Source organism: Callorhinus ursinus, unplaced genomic scaffold, assembly GCF_003265705.2.
Source record: "Callorhinus ursinus isolate GAN/ISIS: 27379988/994484 unplaced genomic scaffold, GSC_fseal_2.0 scaffold87, whole genome shotgun sequence".
In the NCBI taxonomy this organism is placed as follows: domain Eukaryota; kingdom Metazoa; phylum Chordata; class Mammalia; order Carnivora; family Otariidae; genus Callorhinus; species Callorhinus ursinus.
Window position 1 is genome coordinate 2,225,400 of NW_027397149.1, and position 21,691 is coordinate 2,247,090.

Below are 21,691 nucleotides of genomic sequence, written 5' to 3' on the forward strand. Positions count from 1 at the left end.
CGAGCCTGGGGCGGCTGGCGGCCAACTTGCTCTGAGATGGAAGAGCCTGCTGGGGGGGTGGGGGCTGTCATGGATGAGTCTAGAGGGACGGAAGGAGAGCGCCTGCATCCAGCCGTGCCTGGTGTGGTCCACCCCTGAACTTTTCAGCTAGGGGAGGCAACGCATTCCCTTTCTGGCTGAAGCTAGTTTGCGGAGGGCTCCCATCGCTTACAGAATCTGAGAGACAGCCTGTGAACCCTAAGGAAGCAGACGTCACATAACCAATGGCTCCTGTCAGACCTGGGGGACACAGAGGAAATGGAGGCCCAGCGAGGGGACAGTAAGTGTGCCCACAGTTATAGTAACCTTTGGCTACTCCATGCGTGCGCACAAAGATGTCTGCTCTAGGGTATTCTTTAAACTGTGCTTATGGTAGCAAGTTCTCTTAACAGCCTAGAGAGTTGTCAACCACGAACGATAACATATCCAGCAGTTGTGGCTGGAGCCCACGTGGCGTGGCACTGTCATGGCCTCTGTCCTGTTCTTCCAGAGTATTCGCAGACTGAAGGGAGAGTTCTCGCACTCTCATGGGCCCTTTCCCCCCAGCAGACATGCCTTTCAAAAGGCATTCACAGGAAGCTCCTTCTCTTAACACAGTATCATTCTCATTTCTAACCACATTCTGTATTCTACAAAGTGAATTTGGGGGTGGGGAGGTAGAAGGAGACACTTTCAAGGCAATTTCATGCCTCAGATCTGGAAATAGAGAAAACTTTGATGAAGCTCTGGTGAAGGGCACATTGTTTATCCAAAACAGACCCGGGAAAGGGAAGCTGTCAACATTATCTCTTTCTGGTCACAAATTGCGACTCTTTGTTGGGTTTTTCCTAGAGTTTAATCTTGTGCTGGAAGCTAAGCTGATACCAGAAAGGTTTCCAACGTGTCAATCTCCTTCCTGGCATTTTATCAGAAATTGATTCTCTTTGCTTTCTGATGTTCACGTCTTGGCCCTGCTGTCAAACGTGGGTTATGGGCACCATGTCTGTGGACACGTCTCCTGGGCTCCCGGCCTGACTGCGGGGGTATCAGAGTAGGCTGGCCATCTGGTGCAAAGAGTTTCCATTGCCCCAAGGGGGTGAGGAACACTGGCCCAATCATGGCCTGTTTTTCCACGGCAAGACCTCTCATCCACCTCTGACTCTGAAAGGATTAGCCTTCTAAACAGGTGACTTTGCCCCTGCCAGGCCTAAATTATAGCACACAACATTTACTGCGCTCCTGGTAGGTGCCAGACACCCTTGCAAGCACTTTACACATATTAAATCACTGAATTCTTCCCACGACCCTCTGAGGCAGGCTCTCTATGATCCCTACTCTTTAGAAGAAGAGGTCGAGTTGCAGGCAGGATAGGCAACTGGCCTGAGTGATGGGGGGGGTAGGCTAGGAATCCAGGCTGTTTGCTTCCAGTGTTCCCAGGCTCCACTACTTTGCTAAGAGGCTTCAAACCCCGCCACATGACTTGTTTGCCCTGGAGTGATTAGAAGTTGTCAGTGTCACGAGGGGCCCCCCTCTCCAAATTCTCGGAGCTGCAGAGACCAAGACCTCAAGGAGCCGAAAGACTGACAATTGTAACTTCGCAACTGGGAATGCACTTGGCAATTGGATGGAAAATGGATTTAGCCCTTCTCTGCCCAGAAACTTGAACTAAAAAGCTTTCATTCCGGGAAAAGTGCAGATTTGGAATGTCAGCTGTCATATCAGACAGGCTCTTGTAATATAGGACTATCAGCCTGCATTGTCTCCCCACCCCTTCTTCTTCTTCTTCTTCTTTCTTTTTTTTTTTTTTTTGGTTATTTTTTAAATTTTTATTTTTTTACTTAAAACAATTTTTTTTTAATTTTTAAACAAAGGGATTGAGATCTGTAAACACGGAAGGGCCAGCGCCCCACTCCCCAGAAGGCTGAAGTGGCAAGAAAGCTGGGATCTGAAATGAGGAAGGCAAAGGGTCTGTTCAGTGGGTGCCAGTAGAGTCTGAAACTTACAAGTCACCAGTCCCACTGGTGCTCCTGCAACCAGCCAAGCAAGGTGCTCTGAGCCAAGGGCCCGGGGAAAGATGGCTTTTAGAAATCAAGGTGCTAGACATGCCTCCAAATCCTTCTCAGGACAGCTGCCCTGCTCCTGCTCCCTTTCTAGTGGACTAGAGAGCATACAGGGATGGCCACTGAATGGTCCTGGTGTGGGCAGCCACACTTCAATGTGGTCAGCGTGCTACAAGGTGGCCTGGAACAAAAGCTCTGCTTCTCTCATGCTGTTGGGAGACAAAATGGAAATGTCCATTTTTAAAAAACTCATACCCTTTGTGCCAGTCATCCCACTTTGGAATTTAACCTTTGGCTACTCCGTGCGTGCGCACAAAGATGTCTGCTCTAGGGTATTCTTTAAAGTGTGCTTATGGTAGCAAATTCTCTTAGCCCAGAGAGTTGTCAACCCCAAACGGTAACATATCTATGCGTGGGTCCAGCCTCCCTTATATGCATTTATTTGGTATCCAAACCTGATCTGAACTGACATGAAACTCACAGCTTTTGTCTATCCTACTTAGTATGAATATTCATATTTCCCTGCAGGTATGTTAATGTGTTTGATTATAGGGTGTTGTCCCAGGCCATAGTGGGACGGGATTACTTTCTAAATTCTAAAACAGTGAAACACATTTGGCCCCAAAAGGTTTCAAAGAAAGGACCGTGTTTCTGTGCATTCACAGTGGAGCACTATGCAGCCATAAAGACGAATGGATGAGGTCTGTGCACATGTTCTGCTATGGAACACTCTCCAAGACATGTTATTAAGTGAAAAAAAAAAATCCAAGAAAAAAGCATCATGTGTCGCTGTGCTATCACGGGGACAGAGAAGGACGATAAGCTCTGCACAGTTGCATGTCTATGGAAGATTTCTCGAAGGACACACAAGCCATTGCTTACTGTGGGTGCTTCTTGGGAGGGCATCTGGGGCGCTGATATCAAGAGCACTGTGTCCCCTAAATACCCTTTGGTATTGACTACCAGGTCAATCAGACTCTCTTTCTGCATCTGAACTGGGAGAAGGCAGAGAAGGAGAAGGAAGGGGAGGGAAGAGCAAGACAATGACGAGGTGCATAGACCACAAAGAAGTGGTGGCATGTCCGTGATGGTACAGAGAGGGTCATCCGGCCTCCCCCATCCCTGGAGGCAGCTGGAATCCTGGACTCCCTCCTTCGCTGTGTTCTCCTGAAATCTGGTTCCTCTTGGGCATGGCAAAGATGGAAGGAGTCTCCAGTCTTTGCACTGAAAGGCTTTGCTTAATAGCAGGAAGTGCTCGTGTGCACGCGCGTGTGCACGTGCACTTGGGGACACGTGCTTATACGTGCATGCAAAGGGAAAGCTTAATGTTTTCTAGGTGGTTGAGTTAAATGACTTTTGCAGTCCTTTACAAAGTGAGCTCAGCAGATGAGCGTGCTGTTAAGAGCATTTTTCAGAATCTCCAGATTCTGCAGAAGAAGGCCATCTATTATCACAGGAGCCTCTCAGACTGGTTCAGAGTAGGGGTGCTGGATCTAGCCTGCCTGGGGCCCACCTGCCTGGGGGCACACAGCCAGGAGACTGGAAGGATGGAATCAGCCCAAAGTCCAGCTGGAGCAAGGGAGACCCCTTCAGTAAGAAGTACAATTGTGTGCCTTCTCTGTCCAAGGACATGAATACCTCTCTGTTAAATATTAGACATGCTAAGAAATGATTAAAATAATGTAACAACATTTATGGAATGCTTACTACGGGTCTGGCACTATGCAGAGTCACTTTAACACATTATTGCCTAGTAAACAAAAATCTCAAAGGGCGGTGAGAGGGCTCAAAAGAGTCAAAAGGTCATATGACTGGGATCTGAGGCTGGAGGAGTACACTGTGGGTACTAATTCAGTCTCTTGGGGCCCCACAGTGCCATGGGCGATAGGATGGACGCTGGGGGGCTGATGAATAAAGGTTTCTTTCCTCCGTTGTGGTTTTCTTTTTCACTTTTTTAAACACTGTGTGATAAATTTACTTCCTAATGATTTTTGAGTAAACTACAATGAACACAATTTCAAAATCATTAATAATTCATGACCAAGGGCCATAAACACTATATAATCTCCACAGGCAGAAACCATGAATACTTGTTAGAGACAAGGCCGAGAATATTTTTACCAGCTAAGCGGAAAGTATCTACCGGCTTCAAGCTAACCATCAGACGCATGTTTCAGAAAGGACTGTAGCCCTTCCAAAGCCTCGGTTCACGCTGCCTCTTGCAGGGAGCCTGCTCTCCCTCCTGCGGCACCTGTTAGGGGTTCATCTGTGTCTGTGGGAGGGCTTGAGAACTGGGGTGCCCCGGGGCCACGCAGGCATGCAGGGCTCAGGGAAGGACCTGAGCTGAGAGCCAGGGGTTACTTAATATGGACCAGGCACTGGCTCTCACCTGTGGCTGGGCGGGGGGGTTATAAAATTTGGAAGCCTGGGTCCCACCCCCCAGAGATTCTGATATAACTGGTTTGGAAAAAGGCCTCAACTCTGTGGTATTTAAAAAGCTCTGGGGTGATTCTAATGTGTAGCACTGTTTGTGACCACTGACACAAAGCCCTCGGCAAGGGGCCTGCCACAATGTGGTTCCTGACACCTGTCTGCTACCGAGCAGATGTGTATGGAGGGCAAAGATGGCAGAGCGGAGGGTCCCCAAACACCAGCCATTGCCCAGTGTTGCCTTATGGGAATAAGGCTCTGCTGTCATTCTCCATTTTATCAAAGAAGCCAGAAGTGTGCGTTTTTTATGTGAAAATTATAAATGCGGACAGCTAATTTTTGAAAAATGGAATAGCGTCTGGGCCAAATAAAACACATCTTTGGGCTGAATTTGGCCTGGAGAGCTCACTGCAAACAGCCTTCCCTCCTCCCTTTGCCATGCTGGCCCATGACCACACAGAGAACGACCCAGTCCCGACCCAGGAAGGAAACAGCGCCTTCACCTGCCCCGATGTGAGCAGGCCCATGTCACCTCACCATCAAAACAACCTGACGCACTTGTCTGCCCGTTCCAACCAGCTTGTCTCCTTGCCTTTCATGGTGACAGAGTCTGATCTCTACCTGTGTGAGGCACAGAGTGTCAGGAAGTGCAGATTTCACAGGTGACGGGGGGGGGGGGGGGGGACGCGGAAGGAGGAAGTGGGCAGGAAAAGCATGTTTTAATAGATCAAGATGAGCATCCTGGCACCTTGCTAGTCGTTTCTTTCTCTTGTTTCTCTAACCAAACAAAAGCCCTGTTAAGAGAGTCAGAACCCTCTTTTTCAGAAAAGGCCTGAAACCATTTTAAATATCTTTCAGGGTAAAACTTAAGATATTGTGATAAACATCTCACTTTGCAGAAGAAGAGTGATCTGAAATGCTCTCGGGCAACTGGCATGATGGGAGTAGCCAGGAAAGCAGCAATTAGGGAGTCCTGTTGCCAAGGAGAAAGAGAGAGGGGGAAACGAGCAACTCAACTAGTTACCTGCTGCCCTGCTTTGTCGATTCCCAGCAAATCTTTTAAGGTGGATAAATGTGATGATGTTACTCTGTGACCAAAAGTCTCGGTTAGGTTGAAACAGTTCGTTCCTGGCTTTGGGTGCGGGGGGAGGGCTGGTCCCCACCCTAGGTCACTTCACCGAGGGGGCCTGGGAGCCTGCGGGCCTGTGCTCACTCCTGTTCCGGCTCTTCTACCCTCCAAGTCCCTGCAAGGACTTTGTGGGAGATAGGTGCACCTGCTCCTGCTTCTAGAAAAATGTTCCTACAGGAAGGAGTGACAGAATCCACCCTGGTTCAGTTTCTAGAATGCCCACCAGGGCTGACATTTAGATGTTTTCAGCAGCACCAAAGTCCCAGCCCTCCTCCCAGGAAGGTTGCTTAAATAAGAAGGAAACCCATGCCGGCTGTTCCGGCTACAGCTGAGAAAGGAGACAAGAGGGGATAGGATGACAGCCACTGCAAAGCACCCACGGCCTTTGCGGTCCAACCCCAACCTGCTTCAGTTGGCTGAGAGTGAGGCCAACTCGGAGGACGCAGCATGTAAGCGCTGATGAATTTCAGGATTGGTGGATACTTATGATGAGCCTCATGCCTTCACACCCTTGTACCCCTACACCCATCTGTGGCTACATAAGACTCAAATTCGAACTCCCGTGAACTTGAGACTTGATCCAAAGGCCCTGAGGTAACCTCTGGGTCCTTGCTTCCACTTTGTACCCTCCAGCTCAGTAATCTTGCAACCTTCCTTACTCATGTCTGACTTTGACCATGCTTTTTAACTTGGCCCGAAAAACTGCTGCTCATTCTTCAAGAGGCAGCGTGCATATCAGCTTTTCCACATGCCTTTCTAGAGATCACTGGCAGAGTCAGGTAAGCCCTCTTCTGTACTGAAATTCCACTCTCTTTGTCCTTCTTACATGGCATTATAATGACCCCGCTGCACATCCCTTCCATCTATAGTGCACACACCGTGAGATCAGAGCTGTGTCTCTCTCATCCCTTCTGCCGGGCACAGAGCAGGTGGGCTCAGTGTGGCAGGTCTCAAGAATGGCCACAGTATTTATAGCTTTCCCATGCAGAGGTGAGGCCTATTTCCCCACCCCTTCAATCTGGCCTGACCTTGTGACTTGCTTTAAAGAAAACCAAGTTGGCAGAAGGGACACCATGCTGGTTCTGAACCCAGGGCTCAAGAGGTGGTGCAGCTTCCACTCTTCATGCTCTTGACCCCCTGAACCCCCAGAAGAACAAAGCTGGCTGGTTTGCTGGTGGATGAGAAAGCAGTGAAAGAGAGCCAAAGCACACTACTAGTACTCAGCCATCCCCAAGGTGACACAGTGCTCACTGCAAAGGCAGAAGTGAGTCCAGCTGAAATCAACAGAAATGCCGAGCCCAAACTGCTGACCGACAGAATCATGAACTAAATGCACCATTGCTGTGTGACATCCCTGAAATGTGGGTTTCATTTGTTACACAAAGTTAACTGATATACTTCGTAAGAGATTGTTACTACCAGTGACACTTTGGTTGAGAACTTGAGGTGCCAACTATCCTTTGGTCCAGGATTCAGGCTGGAGACTCAGAAACAAGTAGGAGATCCAGGAATACTTATTCACCAGCAGGCTCCCTTCAAACAGAGTTGCCTCCCACCCACCCTCACCAGTGACACATTTACCTCCTTTTTCTCCCGTGAGCATGACCGGCCTCTGTCAGCCTTTCGCAGAGTCTGACCTGTAGCAGTTCAAAAGCAGAACCAGAGATTAAGGCTATTTTAAAACTGCTAGTTTATCACTGCAAAAGCTTTTTATTTGCAAACTGAATAGACGGGACCAATCATAATCAAATGATTTTAAGAAAATGTAGCCTATTATTATAGTGGGAAAATGGCATACTCTTGAAATAGACCAACAGCAAGGAAATGGTAATTCACACACTCACGTTATTTGACTGTAATGAACAAAGCCTCAGCTCCTTAATCTGGAACATTATCCACACTCTGCAAGGGCCGTCGGTAGATTTCCCAGTCGAATTACATTTTTATTAAATTGTTTGGAATTATATAAAATGCCTTCCACAAAAATGCCTTCCACTGTGCGCATACACATAACCTTTGATGAGTGCATACCAATGTGCCTCACGAAACCCCCAAACTCACCACCGAGGTGATGGTACAGATGTGAATTAGCAGTAATCACCCACATTTCCCATATAACAGGCAATTTCAGCGAGAATGTTGATTTTCTTAGAAAACCGGAAGACTAACATTTGAAAGTATGCATAAGTTCAACAGCTCAACATCATGCCTTTAAACCCCAAGGTTTCAATATACTGTTCCAAATGCAGTTTTCACAACTTTTATGGAAGTGTCCATTACAAAAGGATTCCTTGATGGAAAATTAATGGATTGCCTTTGTTTTAAACTATAAAATGGGAACCTCTGTGCATTGTCCATGTGTCTTCCAAATTATCCAGCTTTACTCTCAGGTGGCTATGTATGAGAAAATCAGTACCACATGTCCCATTAGCCAAGAATACTCCAAAGCAGGAGCAAAAAGACAGCGATGAGTTATTGAGAGGCAAGAAGTAGGGACTGAGTCTCAGAGGAAAGATGTTTGTCTCTGGATGTGGCCACTTCGAGTAGGTCTACACAAGTGTGGGGGGTGGGGGATCTCAGAGCCGGTGATGAAGCGCAAGTCACTCTTTCCAAGAAAGTGAGAATAAGGGGAAGAGCAAAGGTCCAAAGATGAACCTCTGGCAATGGCCAGAATTTGGGGCCAATATTAATAAAGGATTTGGAAAAGAGGCGGCTGGAGAATTTATAGGAGATCCTGGATTATACAATATCATGGTATGGTAGATGTCTTCTGGGTTATTTGCTCAGCTCATAAGGACACACTAAACTGCCTCCTCCTTTCTCTCTCTCTCTCCTCCCTGTCCTCAGAGGGGAGCTCCAAGACTATATAGGACCCCAACCTCAGTATGGTGCACTGCGGATGGATGCCTGACCCTACTGCAGTCAATCAGAATCCCAGCTCCAGGAATTTGAAATTGGTTTGGATAGACAAAGAAGACAGAGGGCCAGTGCAGGGCTATCTCCATGTATGAACTTTGATGCGGTCAGAAGCCACCTGCCTTGGGGGACAGACTACCAGAGAATGCCAAGGCAGAACGAAGTGATCTGAAACTGACTACATGCCTGCCCTTGTGTTCCACCCACTTAAGACACCCACTTAACGTGCCACTGAGGTGCTGGATGCCAACAGTGGGGGGAGGCTGTGTGTGTGTGCGGATGGGGGTTATATGAATACGCTCTGTACTTCCTACCCAACTTTGCTATGGACCTAAAATTGCTCTAAAAATAAGGTTTATTCATTTAAAAAACTAAGAAAAAGGCCCAGAATTAAGGATCAGGGGGTCTGGGTTGTTGGGCCCATTTTATCTCAACCTCCTGACCGCTGATGCTCTGGAGGGAGGAACCAGCGTGGACAGCTCCCAGAAACCTTTGACCACCCCTGCACTAGCTGTCGGTCAAGGGACTCACTATGGAGAGGATGACATGCCAGGTCGTAGGCCACGCAGGGCAGAGCCGAGAGCCAGGAGATTAGTCTAGAGCTGGAAGGGGACAGGGAGGGTTGGAGACCAGGGGTCAGACCAGAGTGTTCTACCAGCAGAAGCAAGTGTCAAGGCAAGTTAAGATGCCAGCAGGGAAACGGGCCCAGAACAAAGCCAGGGAGCAAAAAGGAAGCAGAGCTAGTCCAGGGGCAAGCAAGGCAGTCCCCAGAGTTTGGCTGCAGCCCTTCTAGTGCTGGGCAGACACACGCTTAGGGACCTGGTCCAGTGGACAGCAGACCAGTTATGGGATCTTGGATAAGTCACAGGATCCCACAGGATCCTTCTGGGCCCTATTTTCTTCCCTTTGTTTTAAATTTTAAATGAGAGGCTGAATCACCTCTGGGGTTGCTTTTCATCTCTAAAACTCTGTTCCACCAATAGAGAACAGTAAGAAAAACATTAAGGTGGGCCATAAAAGCAACACATTAATACAAAGAACACAGAACTTAACTACTGAAATTTGAAAGCAAATCTCTCTACTGGAGTTCATTAGAAGCTGCTTATTCATTAAATTGGAAAATAATTTGCTTATTTTCCAATGAAGATAATTCGCTCTAATTATGTACACTTGTAACTAACGCCCCATCCTCACACCACTGAGCCCCTCTCTCCTCTGGGCAGCTGCACGTGGAGGCTGCTCCTTCTTGCCAAGGACAGAAAGAACGAGATTACACTGGACCTGTCTACTGCACTCAGCATCTCTAAGTATCTTCTTACTTATATCTCGTATTCTCACGACACTCCGGGAGGGAGGTGGAAGACGGTGACACTAATATCAATAGACGCTGCTTGCAAAATTGAGGGGGTGTTCCCCTGCATTTTGCAAGGTGACCTGTTAGTTTCAGCCATGAGACGATAAATAAGGCCAAATGTAAATGATACATGTGTAACTCACATTATAAAACAGACGTGTGCCTGGGAATAAAGAAAAAAAACAAAAACGAAAAAGACATACATGCATATAATATTCTCCCACTTAGGACATCAGAGATTTTATCCACACTCTGGATTCATTTTTGATGGTTAGAAGATTCTGACACTTTGGTTTTACTTTGCTCTAGATGCAGATCATAATATTCAGAGCTACCATTCAGAAGGGAGGTATGTCTTCCTTGGATGTCAGCTTCTGAAACCACCAGGCAAGGGAAAATCAGCATCAGAATTACCCTTAAAAGAGCCATAAGCCTCCTGTGAAGTACAGTCCACAGGACACAGCCTTTTCTATCCATTGCTGTAGATTATTGAACGTGTGAAATATTTGGTGCATATGGAAATGTATGGTACATGATAAAAATACATAGGCATAATATCATTTTGCAGTATTTCTAACTGAATTATTCACATGGTAATTACTCCCTGTTTTTTCCTATAGGGGAGAAGGAGAGTGGCAGGGGGGACGGTGAGAACCGGGCACCTAGTTCATGAATGTTAAAGCTTGGGGGACACAGCTCCACTGAACTGGACACCTACTATGTGCCAGGATCAATGCACAGGCTTGATCTCCTGCATCCTTACAACCACTGCTGTGGGGTAGGAGTCAATAAACTTGTCCTGGAAAGGGCCAAGGAGTAAATATTTTTTATTTTTTATTTTTTAAAGATTTTATTTATTTATTGGAAAGAGAGTGAAAGCAAGAGAGATCACAGAGGGAGACGGAGGAGCAGACTCGCCACTGAGCAGAGAGCCCAATGCGGGGCTGGATCCCAGGACCCTGAGATCATGACCTGAGCCGAAGGCAGATGCTTAACGGACTGAGCCACCCAGGCGCCCCTGAGAGTAAATATTTTTTACCTTACAGGCCGTAAGTTCATAAAATCGTAAAGTCTCTGGCACAACTACTCGACTCAGCCATTGTGGAGCGAGAGCAGCGCTAGACTGTATGTAAACAAATGGGTGCCACTGTGTTCCAATAAAACTTTTTCACAAACACAGGCGGCAGGCTGGGTTTCGCTCCCAGTCTGCTGACTCTTGCTCTAGATGGACAGTACTATCCCGTTGGTACCAACCAAGGAAGAAATGAGAAACAAACTTTGAGGGGGTGAATGAGCTGCTTTTTCGAGGTCACAAAAATGTAGCTTGTAAGTGACAGGGTGCTCCTAATGACTACTGTCACTAACATCATCACCATCACAATCATATTAATCATTGTTATTACCATGTGAGCTCACCTTAAGTCACGTTTACTCTGTGCCAGGCACTGAGCTCCAGGTTAAGTCCAGGAATCAACCCATTTACTCCTCTCAGCTACCCAAGAAATATTATCCCGCTTGTCAGATGCGGTCACTGAGACCCAAAGAGGTTAGGAAGCTTGTCCCAAATTACCCAGCTAGTGAGCTGAGGAGCCTTGATCTGGATCTGAGCAGTCTGGCTTGGGAGCCTGCACTCCTAACCATCGGACCACACTGCTCTTCAGTCGGGGCGTTAAAGACAAGTACAGAACACAAGAATAGACCGGGGAGGGAGTCTGATGTAAGCAATTTTTTCTGTGATGCAGCTTCGTAATGTACTTTGGGTGCCTAGAGCAATTAGGAAGGGGGTTAGATGAAATGATTTCCCAACAACCAAAGAAGACGGCGTTGCCAGCCAGCCAGGTAAATGCTGTAAGATGCCAAAAATGTAAGGCAGGCTTGGCATTAGACACTTACTCCCGTCTACTCAGGTGAAATGCTCAGCCTTGGCAGGAAGGGCTGGGCTTTGGAGAATAAACCCAGTGGAAATCCTGCAGGCAGAGAGGGCCCATGCAGGGACCTCCCCACCACAAAGGAGCTATGAACAAAGAACTTGTTTCTCTCCACTGGGGTGATGGTACTGCTGTGAGGTTACAAAATGAGCTTATTTCTTCTGTTGTCCAAATAGAAGGACTTATGTTGCTCTCATTTTATATATCTATGGAATTTAATTTAAATGACAAATACCACTTAATCTCACTAATCAGACTGGCAAAAATCCGAGGTTTGACAACATACTGTTGGCAAGAGCTAGGAAGCTGACACTTTTGAGCACAGGGGCGGCGGGGGGAGGGGAGTGGAGAACAACATAGTCCCTTTGGAAGGTATTTTAACAACATCCTCAAAAGCACAAGTGCATTTTCCTTTTGGGCTAGCAATAATACTTCCAGGGATCCACCACAAAGAATTACCTCCACGAAGAGGACACGGATGTACAAAGGCATATTCACTGTATCACAACCTGCAATAGCAAATGTTGCAAATGACCCATAAGTCTATCAGCAGGGACTGGTTGAGTAAATACAGCAAATCCACACAATGGTACAGAATACTGTGAAGCTGGAAAAAAGAATGAGCGAGCTCCTTATATATAAGATAGTCATGTTACTTGAAAAAAATCAACAGGCAGAAAGGGTATGGACTATGCAATCTTTTCTCCAAGAAAAAGGAAAATAAGAATAAATACTCACATTGGTTCTATTTGTATAAAGAACCACCCAGAGCTACGTGTACAAAGACAACGAATCACTGTTCCTTTTTATATGTTTTTATTTTTGAATGATGTATCTGGACCTATCTCCTTTTGAAAAAATGAAAAGAAACTTAAAATATTAAATGGCCAAAAGGCAGATTCAAATTTTTAAAAAAATACAAGGGGAAATGCTGTAGACTCTTCCCATGAGGGAACTCAAGAAGGGGTAGTCTGCTGGAGGGAGATGGAGTAGCCTCTGGGAACTTTAGCACCCAAAAGCTTGCCGGAAAGACAGCACGGTATTTTAGGAGCACAAACTGTCTTCTTTTAAGAGATCGATCTGTAATGCGTGAGAGAGAAGAAGGAAGTGATGACAAAATAGGGTTTCTGGTATTTGGAACAATGGTTTCTTGGCTAAGCCAATTCGCTACTGGTGACCTGCTCCTTTATTTAAGGGCAAAGTTTTTATGAAATGGCCAGACAAGAAGAGAAAGGAAAACTGAAAAAGGAAGGAAGAGCAAGGAAAGGAAAACTGGGACCTGTCCAGACGGGCTGTCTGGAAATTGTGGTTTCCTCGTGCTTACTGAGCGCCTACCCCGACAGCTTCCTCCCCAGGTGACAGCTCTCGGGGCCCCCCTGTCATGCACAACAACAAAGCCATGTGGCTCAGAGAAGTAACCTGCCCAAGGTCAGAGCGAGGAGGGGGAAGAACTGGGTTCACAGTCAGTCTGGCTGCTAACCCAGTGTTCATTATTCTCTGCTGCCTGCCAGCAGCCCCTCGTGTCAAGTCCAGGAATGGGAGCACCCCAACCCCACTGTCAGTACTACCCCACCCCCACAGGCCTTTAGCCCCATCCCAGCTTCCTGGACACCCACCTACAGCCTTTGCAAAGACACCTGTGGCAGAGTAAGGTGGCAGGGTGGGGACAGAGCAGCCTGGGGAGCACCTGCCCAGCCCAAGGGGAATTGCTATTTGGTTTTGTTGTTATCGTTTTGTTTTTTGAGAGAAAGAGAGAGTGCGCCAGAGGTGGGGGGCAGAGGGGGAGGGAGGGAGAGGGAGAGAGAGAGAGAGAGAGAGAGAATCTTAAGCAGGCTCCACACCCAGCACGGAGCCAGAAGCGGGTCTTGATCTCATGACCCCGAGAACATGACCCCAGCCAAAACCAAGACGGACGCTTAACCAACTGAGCAACCCAAGTGGCCCCGGGGAATCACTATTCAGCTCCAGCTGCTAGTTTCCGTGCAGGAATGTGGGCCCAGTCTCATCAGATTGGATTTTTCCAGAGAAGTCCAGTATTAGGAGAAAGCTTCTAAGTTTTAAATATTGGCAAGTAACTAAAAAAAATTTTTTTAAAGCTCTATACAGATCCAACAAAGCAAGCTTCTAGATTCTAACCTAATAGGTAACGAGGCAGAAGGCTGGAGAATCTCCCATTATTTACCTAGATGCCATGGACCATTTTTGCAGGGGAACAGGGAGAGCTCTTTAATGAAATCTCATCATAATAACAAATCTGTTAGACAAAAAGCGTGACTGTGTGGAAGACAGGTAAACAGGGGCTCTGTGACACACTTTCAGATTCCTTCCAATTCCCCATGTACGCCTCCAGGCTGGTTCTGGGGACTTTAAGTCACACTCTGTCTTCTGAAAGCCCGAAACAATATCCCTGTCAGTCTTCCTTTGCATTTTCTGTGTAACTCAAATTCCCGGGGCCCAGTTGACTGCCAAATTACCTGAGATAAACAAGTCATGCTAAGCTCCTCTTTTCCTTTCCAAACCCAAACAGCAGCTGCCAGCCGGAAATGGTTGTTTATGACCTGAACACTGTTACACGCATTTGCTTGTGCACTTCTAAAAATGCTCAGCCATGCATTCTTTGTCGGCCTTCATAATTACATGAGAGCCTGGGGACAATGCTGTGCAGTGGGTCGGCCTGTCCGGCTCAGCTTCTCAATACCTGTGTGGAAGCCCTGAGAGTGCGATTCCATTTCGGTCTATTGTCGGCGTTAAGATGGTACATGTGAAATGCTTAGAATGGTGCCCTGCACATAGTAGGTGCTTAGCAGTAAGTAGTTCATTCTCCCACAAATGGCTGACTATATGTTCATGGATCTCAGTGAGTTCTGTTGGACTCTGGTTCCCAAACATATCCTCAATCTGTCCCTTCCTCCCCATCATCCCTCTGTGAGGCCCATGATCATTACAGAGCCACCTAGTTGGACTCCTGCCTCCGTTATTGCTGGGCTTTTCCCATGGCAGCCAACTAAAAATGAGACTGTATCCCTTGCCGGCTTGACCCTCCAGTGCGTTTCCCTCTGCACGGTTCCCTCTCTGCTGGCGCATGCTCACACCCACACCACCCACCCCTGCAGCCCGCCAGTCTTTCCTCAGCTCCTTGGATTCACGATTCCTTCCTTCTCCGGGTCCTTTGCTCTCATGGTCCTCTCTTGTTGGCTCCTTCTTATCAATCAGATCTCAGCCTGAAGGGACCTCCTTCCTCAGAGAGGACTAGCCCACCATCCTCCCTACTTTTTACCCTCTGCACAGCCCCTGTCTGATCTTTTTGTTAGTGTGGTTGTGGTCTGTCTCCCCCCATCCCCTCCCAATATGGCCACTGTTTGTTTGTTTTTTTTATCATGAATTTCCCATACCTGGAACAGTGCCTGGAATGGAATGGAAATCAGTAGACATATCCAGAATGTGTGAATGAATGAATGAATGAATGACCAAATTTTTGAATGGACAATGCTGGGAGGACAGGAGGCATGAGTATGAAATGCTATGAAGACTTCATCTTCTCTCACAATGTATTTTCCTGACCTTATCCCCCTGCTCTTTCTCAGATGGTGAAATGAAATATGACAAAGTGAGTTTAATACACCACTGGAGATAATTGGAAAATATTGATTTTTTTTCATTTGAAACAGTAAAGATAAGAAAATGCCACACTTCTCTAATCTAATCAGTGGCTTATGTGACAGCATGCTTCCCAGGCTAAAATGTACTTTGGTCGACCTCTGTATCCATCATACAAGTTCCCAAACTCATTCCAACTACACAGGCCAACCCAGCCCCCCATTGACTACAAGTGGGGACACTGTGTTTGTGAATCTATGTGAACTTGTGTGTATGTATCCAAATTAAAGTGTCTTTTGAGTATTTGCATTCCACTCCTCCCTTCCCCCCACAATGAGCTGCCAAGTAGTCCTGGAAAACATAGGAAATGATGCATGAGCTCCCCTGGAATCCTAAAGAAAAAGATACATTCCTTCCTCTGACAGCTAATTTTTACTGAGAGCCTATTGAGTGCTGGGCACCATTGTAAAGGCTTTAAATAGATGGATTCATTTATTCTCAGAGCAGCCCTATGAGGAAGTCCTACTATTAATCTCCATTTTATAATTTCAGAGTCCAGGCACTGAGAGATGAAGGAACTAATCCCCCCCCCCCCCCCCCGAGGTCATGCGGCCTCAGAACTGGAGCCCCCTGGGTATGTTTCCACAAGCTCTGCTTCTTCCTTTCCTCCCCAGATGAGGAAGGCTCACCTTGTGAGCACCAACTCAAAAACAGGGAGAGCAGGAGGGCAGGAGAGCGAGTCTAATCCTCTGCCCTGGTTTTTCAGGGTTGCTGTTTGCAGGCTTAAAATAAAATCTCCATCTCAAATCAGGCAAGAGACAGGACTTCCCACTGCAAGGGCTCATTAGGAGGTTGGAGGGGGGAGGGGCACTGGATAGAAATGGATCTGGGCCTGTTCTCCCACCTCTGTAGGCACGTTAACTCCCCAGGCCGCGGCCCCAACATCTGATAAATGACAGCGGTCAGACCAGATCGGAAGTTACTCACTGGCTGAATCCAGCCCACAGATATTTGCTGGGTCTCCATAATGTTTAAAAAAAAAAAGAAAAAAAATTTTTTTTCAGCCAACATTTACAGCTTGGGAGATAGCACATTTTAAAATACCGAGTTCCGGATTATTTTGAAAAACTGGAAGATCTGGCAACACAGGGCTTACATTCCTGCCTGGCAACAGTCATCTGAAGCTGAGGACAGTGGCCCGACAGATGGCATGGTGTCCTCTGGTTCCCAGCCCCCACTGGCTGGTTGTCTCCCTGCCACTGAGGTCAAGTCCAAGCTGCCATTTATCAGCAGGTCTGATAGGTTTTCCCCTACAGTAAAGATTAAAGTGAAGGTCTTTGTGTCCACATCTCCAGTGAAAGTGAGAATCATTATTGTCATCATCCTAACTGCAGCGAACACGTACATACTTATTGTATGCCAGGTCCTGATCTAAGGGCTTTGCATCCATGAACGCTTTTAATTTTCACAATAACTCCAGGGGGTGGGACAACTATTATCTCTATTTTACAGACGATGGAGGGATGGAGGAAGCCACATACTTCAAGGAATTAGTAGACGACTGAGTTATTTATGAAATTGAGGAATAGGGACACCTGGGTGGCTCAGTGGGTTAAGCGGCTGCCTTCGGCTCAGGTCATGATCCTAAGGTCCTGGGATCAAGTCTGGCATCAGGCTCCTTGCTCAGCGGGGAGCCTGCTTCTCCCTCTGCCTGCCACTCCCCCTGTTTGTGCTCACTCTCTCTCTCTCTCTGATTAAAAAAATAAAATAATAATAAAAGAAACGGAGGAATATTCCCAGGTATGCAAAGTGTATATAGGTGTTGAAAGAATCTGACATAAAGCAGCATAATGAAATAGACCCTGGACACTTATATTACCTGCCTGGTCCCAGCAGCCTCCTTTCTTTTCTTTCTTTCTTTTTTTTTTTTAAGATTTTACCTATTTATTTGACAGAGAAAGAGAGCGCACAAGCAGTGGGAGTGACAGGGAGAGGGAGAAGCAGACTCCCCACTGAGCAAAGAGCCCAATGTGGAGCCCAATCCCAGGACCCATGGATCATGACCCAAGCCAAAGGCAAACGCCCAACAGACTGAGCCACCCAGGCGCCCCCTGCAGGCTTCTAAACTTGTATTCTTGCATAGGATCCTTAGAGTTCACAAATCTATCAAGTTCCCTGGACTAGATTTATTAAGTCTCTTCCAGAACTAACTCTCTTTGATTTTAGGTAGGTTCATAAAAAGGTATCTAAATAGTTTGGGATCCTTTTTTTTTTTTTAAGATTTTATTTATTTATTTGACAGAGAGAGCACAAGTAGGCAGAGCTGTATACAGAGGGAGAGGGAGAAGCAGGCTCCCTGCTGAGCACAGAGGCCAATGTGGGACTCAATCCCAGGACCCTGGGATCATGACCCAAGCTGAAGGCAGATGCTTAACGGACTGAGCCACTCAGGTTGCCCCTGGGATTCTTTTCTTTGAAGATTTTATTTATTTATTTATTTATTTATTTATTTGAGAGAGAGTGCTTGAGTGAGTTGGGGGAGGAGCAGAAGGGGAGGGAGAGGGACAAGCAGACTCTGTGTTGAGTGCCAAGTCAACGCGGGACTTGATCTCAGGACCCTAAGATCATGACGTGAGCCCAAACCAGGAGTCGGACACCTAACCAACTGAGGCACCCAAGCACCCCTAAATATTTTGGGAGTCTTGAGAGAGATCACACGTGCACATGCATGTGCACGTGCATACACACACACACGCAGGTGTGCACACACACTGCGTTGCAAAGTCACTCAGAGTTTATAAGAGCGTGGTTGTCCCTGCATGGATTGATGACAAGGCATCTGTGGTGGTCCAACTTCCTGCCTGGTGCTGCATTCACCAGTAATCCTCCTATCCTCCAATGACATGTTAAGTCAAGGGCTGTCCCCAGAGAATCCATCAGCTAAGGGTGGTCAAGGTAGCATCAGAGTCAAAAATGAGGCAGGAGGTGGGAGTGATGGTGACCTTGCTGGGAAAGAAAATGGGAGGACAGGAACACTAACTGAAAAGTAGAGGGAGAACAGGATCACAACAGTGGCTGGGGGTATTGTAAAGGTAGCTAGGTGAAGGCATGTTATTAGGACTCACCTGAACTACTCCAAAGGACAATGTCCGGGGGGACCACACTTTAATCATTAGCGAAAGAGGAACCAGCTGAGATCTCTGGAAGCTTGTCCTGTAGGCTTGGCTGCAAGGGCTTTTTTCCCTGCCTGCTTTATGGAGATCAGCCAGCAATTCACTAAGGGACAAATCAGTTTATCTTTTTCCTGGTTACAATGTCAGCCCAGCAAACACTCATGTACATCTCCCTGTGCCAGTCCTTGGGCCAAGTGCTGGGTATACAAAAGAACGAGAGTGGGTCTCTATCCTCAAGGAAGAGGAAAGGCATGGAGCCCAGTACCTGTGATACAGCAGGGTACACGAGGGGGCCATGGGATCCCAGCATGTGGGAGGAGTTAATTCTGCAGGTGGTATCAGACACCATAATCCACGGTGTGGAGGTGACTTGCAGGTGACAGCTGGCAGGGAACACAGCAAGGGGAAGGCAGGGAGATGGGAAAGAATACGGTGTGCTCAAGAAATGGCCAACTTCCCGAGGTGGCTTGGGCAGCGGTTGAAATTTCAGATGCCTAGAGGCTTAGGCTAATATTCTCAATGCAAGAAAAAGGCATTTGATGACCAGCGTCACTGGCCAGAAGAGGTCAAACTGTCATCACATGTTCAAGGTCAAGGGGGACCAACATTCAGTGCTGGAGGACCGGGACTTTGTGGGAATGCAGGCCCAACAGGGCCAAAGCACCGTTCCATGAAGAGACTGAAAAATCCAGGTTTTTATGAGAAATCACTATTTTTAAATACATAAAAACACATCAATGGACCCAGTTCAGCCCACTATAATGCCTCTGGACATGAGGCGGGGTGGGTATCTAAACATGAGACTGGAGGCCAGCAGACCAACCAAGGGATAGGGGAAGGGAGGCACATGGCTTCCCCAGGAAAATTCTCTGATTTAAGGTGCTATGTCCAAGGTGCTAAAGTTACAAGGGTCAAGCTGTTCAAATCCATGGGGCAAACAGCAGTGAGTCTGGTGCTGCTGAGGACAATGGACACTTCCTTATTCTTACATAAAGTGCACTGTAAACAGCACCAAGCTCCTCCTTCCAACTAGCCACGTTGCTCCTTGTAAGCCCTCTCCTACTTGGAAACAGAAGAGCAGCCACGGGGTCAGATCCCAAGGGAGCCAAGGAGGTAGGCAAGGGCCATGCCTTTTAAACCAGCCTAAGGGGTAGGCCTTGCCCACAGACTCACTTCCCAAGTGTAACAACCTGGCCACACACCGATGGGGCCAAGTTTGAGATAGGTCTTTGATGACATACTCTAGACATATACAAAGTCTAGAGCGTACACTTTATTTGGCTGAGTCCTAGCTCTGCTACCTGCTGTGGGGTATAAATGGGCCCAATGATAGTCAGTATCATATGGAGCTGTCTCAAGAATCAAACTGGAGGGGCACCTGGGTGGCTCAGATGGTTAAGCATCTGCCAGGGTCCTGGGACCAAGCCTCGCATCGGGCTCCCTGCTCGGTAGGGAGCCTGCTTCTCCCCCCTCCCTCTGCTGCTCCCCCTGCTTGTGCTCTCTCACTCTCTCTGTCAAATAAATAAATAAATAAATAAATAAATAAATAAAATCTTAAAAAAAGAACTCAACTGGATCCTCTATGACAGGAGTCAGCAAACTTTTCCAGGGAAGGGCCAGATGGTAAAGAGTTTTGGCTTTATGGACCATATGGTCTCTGCCACAACTAGTCAACTTTGCCACTGAAGCATGAAAACAGCCATAGACTGTATGCATTTATATGCAAGTGGGCATAGCTGTGTTCCAATAAACCTTTATTTACAAAAGCAGGCAGGGAGCCAGATTGCTTTGAGAAAGGGGAAGACCTTTACAAATGCTATCTTCTAGGGACTCCCCTGTTGGATTGTAGTTAGCTGTTGATGACTGGCTTTCTCACCAGACTATGATGTTCTTCAGGGCAGAGAATAGGTCCCCCTTCTTTTTTTCTTTCAGATTAAAACGAAGAGAACAAACATATATAGCACAATGTGCCACGCAATAATAACCCGTAGGGATTTCCAAAATTGCCCAAGTGAGTACAAGAGCAGGATGGTAACTTCAGATGCCTCTGGGGCCCAAGCAGGGAACACATGCAATGAGGGGGGCCAGTCAAGGAGGTGCTGTGGCATCCTGGAAAGTGCACCTCCCTGCTAAAGGGGTGGTCTCCATTTAGCTCCAGCTATGAGGAAGCTGTTCTGATTCTGTGTTCGGTGTTAATAGACTTTATTGATTTTTGTTAAGAAAATACCACAATCAGATATTTATGAGAAATCCCTCAATTTTTCAATATTGACAACTCATTCAAAAATTGAAAAAAATAAAACATTATGGGCCAAGGCAACATGATTGTGGGCTGATTCATCCAGAGGCCCCCAATCTGTAACCTCTGATATAAAGAACTCATTTTCAAATTTGCTACGTCGCAATTTTTTTTTAAGATGAAAATATTTTTAACTTCTATGTTCAAAAAAATCAACTTAAAGAAAGTTTTAAGGTAATGCAAGGAGGGGCGCCTGGGTGGCTCAGTCAGTTAAGCATCCGACTCTTGATCTCAGCTCAGGTCTTGATCACAAGGTCATGAGTTCAAGCCCCATGTTGAGCCTACTTTAAAAGGAAAAAAAAAAAAAAGAAGAAGAAGAATACAATAAACTCCCATCTACCCTTCACCTGGATCCAGTCTTATCTTGATATCTCTGGGTTCTAGCACACGGAAAGCACTGAAATGTGGAGTTATTAAATGAATGTCCTAAGGAAGAATAAGCAAAACATAGTGTGTCAACTTCCTGTAAGCTAAAAATCATAGGTTGAGATGAACACTGAGAAATACAAGAGTTAAAGAAATGAATCAGATTCAAGGATGGGCGTGAAGAAGGAAGGAAGACAAACAGACATAGAGACTCCATGGACCACACATTTATTTTGCCTGCTGAATGCTTGCTTTGTTTTATTTTACATCATTTTTGGCTTAGTTCAATTTTAAGTAGTAAGAGAAATCGACAAATCACTGGGAGCCCAGGTGAATACCATACCAGAACAGAAGAGACCAGACATGCTGACAGTGTACTTTCAACAAAACCTTACTAATTCAACCGTCACCCATTTTGCAG

General features: G+C 46.7%; 1 protein-coding gene across 5 annotated transcripts in view; it reads right to left on the reverse strand.

The window, feature by feature from the left end:
* KATNIP (katanin interacting protein) overlaps nt 1-21,691 on the reverse strand; it is a 191,256-nt gene that overhangs the window by 164,831 nt on the left and 4,734 nt on the right. For 4 of the 5 annotated variants that reach the window (XM_073888100.1, XM_025853741.2, XM_073888099.1 and 1 more), the window contains exon 2: nt 7,219-7,274. The exons of the other annotated variant lie outside the window; for it this stretch is intronic. In XM_073888100.1, coding sequence (XP_073744201.1) covers nt 7,219-7,274 — 56 coding nt within the window. The remainder of the gene's footprint in view (nt 1-7,218; nt 7,275-21,691) is intronic. 5 annotated transcript variants of the gene reach the window in all.